Source organism: Phyllobates terribilis, unplaced genomic scaffold (genome assembly GCF_046119375.1).
Source record: "Phyllobates terribilis strain yellow unplaced genomic scaffold, ASM4611937v1 Scaffold_5__5_contigs__length_657084704, whole genome shotgun sequence".
Taxonomy (NCBI): domain Eukaryota; kingdom Metazoa; phylum Chordata; class Amphibia; order Anura; family Dendrobatidae; genus Phyllobates; species Phyllobates terribilis.
Window position 1 is genome coordinate 399,973,715 of NW_027362765.1, and position 6,000 is coordinate 399,979,714.

The window sequence follows — 6,000 nt, forward strand, 5'->3', positions numbered from 1 at the left end:
TAGGGGCTGGTACCCTCTCTGCGGTCTGATCCTTCCACTCCTGGTGGGTTCGGGCACACGGGTGGCATTCGCACTGCCTGGGTCCCTGGGACCCTTTCTTTTCTGGAGCCTTTCTTCCTGCTTCTCTGTTCAGTCTGTCTTGGGCCTCTCTCACTAGGCCCTCTTCACTGAGCAGAGCTCCTGCTCCACACACTCTCCTCCTCTGACAGAACTGACTGAACTCCTCACTTCTTCTCCACTGACTGACTACACACCCAAGATGGCTTCCCTTTTTATATCCTTCTTCTCAAGTGCTCTCCTGATCTTCTTCCTCCACCCACACCCACTACATGGTTCCCCCTCTTTTGGTTCCCCCCACTCCAGCCAGGGTCAGGGCTCAGCAGCGCAGCAATGCATCTTGCCCCTCCTGCCAGTCTGGAGTAGTGTAGTGTTGGATGCAGGTGTTTGGGTCCCGGGCAGTACTCCATCCTTACCTGAGATTGGGATACCACACCTCTGGGTGAGATGCAGTATATCTGTGGCGACTGAATCCGCAGGGGCGCCACAAGTACATCATAGGTCATGAAGGGGTTAAGGCTACTTTCCGAGGATGAGAAATTGGTGCGTTTTTGACGCTGCATATTTTTGCTGCGACAAAAAAGCAGCAAGTAGATGGCATTTATAGAAATCTCATGCCCGCTGTGCTTCTTTTTAACGCAGCGTAAAGTGACCTGGGTGCGTGTTTGAAATCAGCAACATGTCAATTTCTCCTATGGGTACGCTGAGTTTTCTGTGCAGATTTTCCCCATAGATTTGCATTATCTGCAGAAATTCCGCACATGCATTTTTAGTGCGTTTCCAAGGCGGAAATGCATCAATAACGTAAGTGTATCCATAAAGTTTTGTCAAAGCCAAATACCATGAAGAATTAAAAACAAAGCAGCTTTATTTAAAAAAGACATCAAAAAGAGTCAAAAAACGCAACACGAAAAACACTATAAAAAACGCATGTTAAACCGTACACAAAAACGCAATTAAAAACAAGTAATCCAATTTAATTAATAGGTGAAGAAATTCTGCAACATCAAAAACTCATCAAAAGCTAATTGTGGGAACGAAGTCTTAATGTAGATATAGTAAATTCTGCACCAAATACTCAACGTATGAACTCAGCCATACAAATAAGCTGCGCTGCCTCTTTCTCCATTATGCTTGTACACGTGCATGCATAGGGCTTCATTAATATGGTTTTTAATCTGAAAACTAAGCATAATTACATTCTTTAATCTACCCCAAAGCCCAAGTATAGGATGAGCTGTATGCACTGCAAGGAAATAATATCCTTATAGATGGTGAATACCATAGACATGTCCTGATAAGGGGAGGGCTGGGGCGGCACTGGCTTCATTACTATAACCTCTTTCAGCTACTTTGGGGCTTGATTGGAAATTGCTTTCAAGTTGTGCAGAAGGCCATTACTTCAATGCAAACCCCCCAGCATGGAGACCATTAGGAAGTTGAGAACAAGTTCTGTTCTCTCTCCTGAGTCAGCAGCACCCAGGAATTAGCATGGATATTTTTGGGCAGCATGCATCCAATTCCCAGTCGGGACACTCCTACACTCAGGATTTAGTTGACATTGAGGTCTATTCCAGAGATGACTTTAACCTGTATCAGCAGACGTTGCTCCAGCCTCAGAGGTGTGTTATGTCTGACTATCCAGGGCCAAATGTTGACTCATGTCAGATGTTTCGTTGCTCGGCCATTAATCCTTCATACCTTAATGGGAATGGTTCTAGAAATTTGCCAAATGACTATGCCAACAGCCAAGCCAAAGTCTTGATTCCTGATAGGTATAGAGAGCCAGAGACGCCCTGGTTGACTTATTTAAACCATGATGACTTAATCCAAACGGTGAGACCACCTTACTCCTACTTGGCTTTAATAGCCATGGATATTCAGAACGCACCCGAGAAGAAGCTGACTCTCCGCCAGATCTATAACTATGTTGTCGACAAGTTCTCCTTCTATAGGAGAAGCAAGACTAACTGGCAGCACTGCATCAGGCACTCCTTGACCAACAATGATGGCTTCAAGAAGGTGGCCAGGGATGAAAGCGATCCAGGTGAGTGCCCCCAGCGTCTATATGTAATTTGGAGTGTATCTGTGAATTGATACTGCTGGAGCATGACTTTCATTATCAAGATATTTTTTTGGGTAATTCATTATTTACAACATTTTGAAATGTGCAAAAAAAAACACTAAGCATTTTAATTTGGGATCATGCCGCAGTGTTTCACTTATAAAGGTTATACTAGAAAACCTAAACTTATCAGTTAATGACTCTAATTTAAAAAAAAAAAATAATCTACTTGCTGTCAGTGAATAAGATTCCACGGTGTATCTGAAGGGTAAAATCTGTATTAAAGAAAAAAAACCACTTAAAGGATGACCCTAGAGCTCCAAGCATGCCGTAACAGACGGGGAGCTGTAGTGTTCTGCCATATGTTGAGCTTTGAAATGGAAGCCCATATTGATATGTTACATTGATCTTTGGCGCCACTACAGGAGAGATCAAATATTACACAGAATCATAGAATGTTACAGATGGAAGAGACCTCCAGAGTCATCGTGTCCAACCCCCTGCTCAATGCAGGGGGTTGGACATTGAAATCACAAGTTATCAGTGTAATGCATGTGTCTATGTGGAGTCACAAAGAGGTAATTTTAGTTAACATATGGGTTTTTAATTCAGGACCCTCAGCTATATTAAAGGGGTAATCCAATCCCTCTCGCTTCTGCATCGGGTGATGAGCAAGACTGATGACATCACTGACGGTGCGTGAGCGGCAGGTAGAATACACCTCAGCTACTTATTAGAATTGGATGGGTGCGTGATAATGATAATGGCAGGTTGCTCCTGCAAGGCAGTAGATGTATGTAGACGTGACACCTCCAGCCCCACACAACCATCTGATGTGGAAGTAAGCAGGAATGGATTAACCCCTTTAACGCTCAGTATACCAGATTGACTCCTTTTTTTTAAAGGGTTTCATTTCTGAGAAATCTTTATTGTCAATTCTCAGGATAGATGAGAAATGACAATTACTAGACTGGAGAGGAGGTGGGTGGATTGGGATCTCAATTCCAGAGATCACTATGGGTAAGTCATTACCTATTCTGTAGATAGTTGTTGTAGGGACAAGGATTTTGTGTTGACATTAAAGAAGTTGTCCACTAATTGGACAACCCCTTGTCATACCCCATGCTTGGCCCCGATAAAATAAAAATTTTTTACACACCTCCTGTGCCGGCGCTGTTCCAGTGGTGTCTGCACTCGTGGTCCCGTGTTGTGACACATAGTACCCAGCGCCCAATCAGTGCTTGCATCACTGCTCCCATCTTCGTATGAATTGAACATGAAGAGGAAGCCGGATCAGCTGCAGCCCAGATTTCCTCACCATGTTCAATTCATAGGGCTGATTGGGTGCCTGGCTCATGTGTCACAATCGCACATAGGCCTCGTGTCCACGAGTGCTGACACCGCTAGAATGGCGCTGGGACTGGAGGGGAGTACAGGCTTTTTTTATTTTATTGGGGTCAAACATTTCGATCAAGAATGGGTTGTCCTAGTAGTGAACAACCCCTTTAAAGAGGTTCTCACCCAAACATTTCTCACTGGCACTAATATTTGATCTACAGTATTGTAGATCTCATAAATCATACAGTTGGATTCATTTTGTTTTTTAGCAAAGCTTTTATTTGGGAGTTTGTTCTTTTTTATATATCTTGCTATAAAAAAATATCAGAAAGTCAGAAGAACGCTGCACTGAAACTAGTATTTGTTGGCACCGTAACATTTTATTCCTGCCCCAAATGCAGCATGGTATAGATATAGCTTTTTATTTTTTCATTATATTTTGTGTATGGAAAGTTTAAAAAAAAAAAAAAAAAACGTTGTCGAACTCTCCACGAGCATAGCCTTATGGTATGTTCACACTATATCTTTATCCAGTCGTCAAAAAACATGGTGCGTGTTTTTTTTCTTTTTTTTTTCTGAAAGTTCCTTGTAATTTCTGTTTCCACAGAGAAAGGTGGTTACTGGACTCTAGAGCCAAACTGCGATAAGATATTGGATAACGGCCATTTTAAAGAGCAGTGGAAAAGGTACAATGAGAGTAAATCACATCCAGCTTTTTATAGGAAGCCCCTGAGGGTTGACAGCCTTGCAGAATCTCCAGCTACAGATATGAAATATTTTCCTTCTTTGGACTCAAGCCATTTTTTTGCCAACTTCACATCCTCTGTGATTTCAATGAGGAGTAATGGTGCGTCCACTCAGCTCACAGAGGACTTCTCACTCTACAAACCCTATTTCACCGAACTCTCTACTTGCCCCAGTGAGGTCCACCACAACTGCTCGCTGCAAGGAAAATGTAATTCTCAAGTCAATCTACTTCAAACCTTGACATTACCCAACCAATTCGGAAGCTGCTCTCTTCTGGCCATTATATTAGTGTGCTTGGCCCATCTGTGGACATGTCTGATGGCTTTCATGACCTTGCAGTAAGCTGTTAATGGTCCTACTTGCCTAAGCTTTTCGTGAAGGGTAAACTGGTGTCTACATTCTGATTGTTAGTTTGAGTCCCCATTATAGAAACCACTAATGTCATAGTCATGCTTATGTGACGCCTTCCCTGAGCAGATGGGAGGGAATATTCGGAGCCGGGCCTTGCGGGTGTTGCGGGGATGCAGTCGTGGCCTAGACCTGTTCCGTGCCCAGGGCTGTCACATAAAAATTGGGCTTTCTGGATGAGTGGTTAATTGTTCGACTACGCTACCTGTGGTTTCTGATGAAGGCCACCAGCGCTGCTACAGTCCTCTGAGGCTGGTGTTCTGGCAGCTTGGTTGGTACTACTCCCCACAGGCGGAGTAGGCCTCAGGGCAGTGATTGATGACTGAGTGGAGGAGTAGTGGGTGCAGTGCCGCGCAGGAGTAAAAAAGCGGAGGCGGTGAATGAAGTCATCCAGGTACTTAACTCACGTTAGATGAACTTTCAGCCGCAAAGCTTCTCTCTGCTACACACGGCGTACTGCGGCCACCCGGTAGGGTGTTCAGCACTTCCCAGGTAGATCAGGAGCACCTGTCAAGACCCCGTTAGTGTGTTCCTCTCCTTCTTTTCTCCTCCCGCTTGTGTTCCTCCCTGGGATTCACTAAGCCACCGGGCTTTTCCAACAGTGACGTGAAATACACAGTCAGATATCGGGGGTCAGTCACCCCTCTTGCAGCAGGAATCCCTCTGGCTAAGCCAGAGTGAAGGATACAGGTGGCGACTGCGCTCCGTCCGTATCCCCCTGGGATCCTTTTGCCTGTGGAGCCTATCTCCTCTGCTCCCCTTCAAGGCCTTCTTAGGACAGGACGCTGACTGCGTAGACATACTGGTTAACTCAGACCCGCTCCTCGTCGCAACGCCAGAGTACGAGGACCGTGTATCTTCAGCCAGCTACAGACTCTTGCTGGACCCTGGCAGAAGACCACAATCAAAGACCTTGAACTTAAGATGGCCGTATATTATATATGAATCTATATGTGCTTCCTGTAAGTGTGTCCTCCACCCTCACCCACTACCTAGTTCCCCCTATCTTTGGTTACCCCCCCCCCATCTCCTCTATCCCGGGCTGGGGCAGCACCCTGGTGCATTTAGGCCCCCTACAGGACAGGAGTGGTGTAGTGTTGAATGGTGAAGTGGGGTCCTGTGAGATGCTCCATCCTTACCTGGAAGAGGAGATACCACACCTCATCTGAGGTGCAGTACCCCTGTGGCGACTGAACCCTCAGGGGCGCCACACTTACTGGTGTAATATGGTTCCAATATATTCTTAAATCCTAAATGACCCAAGAGTGCTGTCCCTACTGGAAGTTGGGAGACTGGGGAACCAAAAGATAGGGGAACCAATTAGTGGGTGAGGGTGGAGGATTCACTTTTTAGTGACACTTTAAATTGCATATTTAATTCACAGC

General features: G+C 45.1%; 1 protein-coding gene across 1 annotated transcript; it reads left to right on the forward strand.

Annotated features, from left to right (window-relative positions):
- Nucleotides 1–1,548: 1,548 nt before the first annotated feature.
- Nucleotides 1,549–4,549, forward strand: LOC141271594 (forkhead box protein I2-like). Its single transcript, XM_073681638.1, has 2 exons — nucleotides 1,549–2,104; nucleotides 4,068–4,549. The coding sequence occupies exons 1-2, from the start codon at nucleotides 1,549–1,551 to the stop codon at nucleotides 4,547–4,549; spliced, it is 1,038 nt and encodes a 345-aa protein (XP_073537739.1).
- The last annotated feature ends 1,451 nt before the right edge of the window (nucleotides 4,550–6,000 follow it).

What these genes read in the sequence shown, in the direction of transcription:
- LOC141271594 (XM_073681638.1), top strand. Translation starts at nt 1,549, where the DNA reads ATGGATATTTTTGGGCAGCATGCATCCAATTCCCAGTCGGGACACTCC. An exon ending in CAGGGATGAAAGCGATCCAG is followed by an intron (nt 2,105 to 4,067) that starts GTGAGTGCCCCC and finishes CTGTTTCCACAG; the next exon opens with AGAAAGGTGGTTACTGGACT.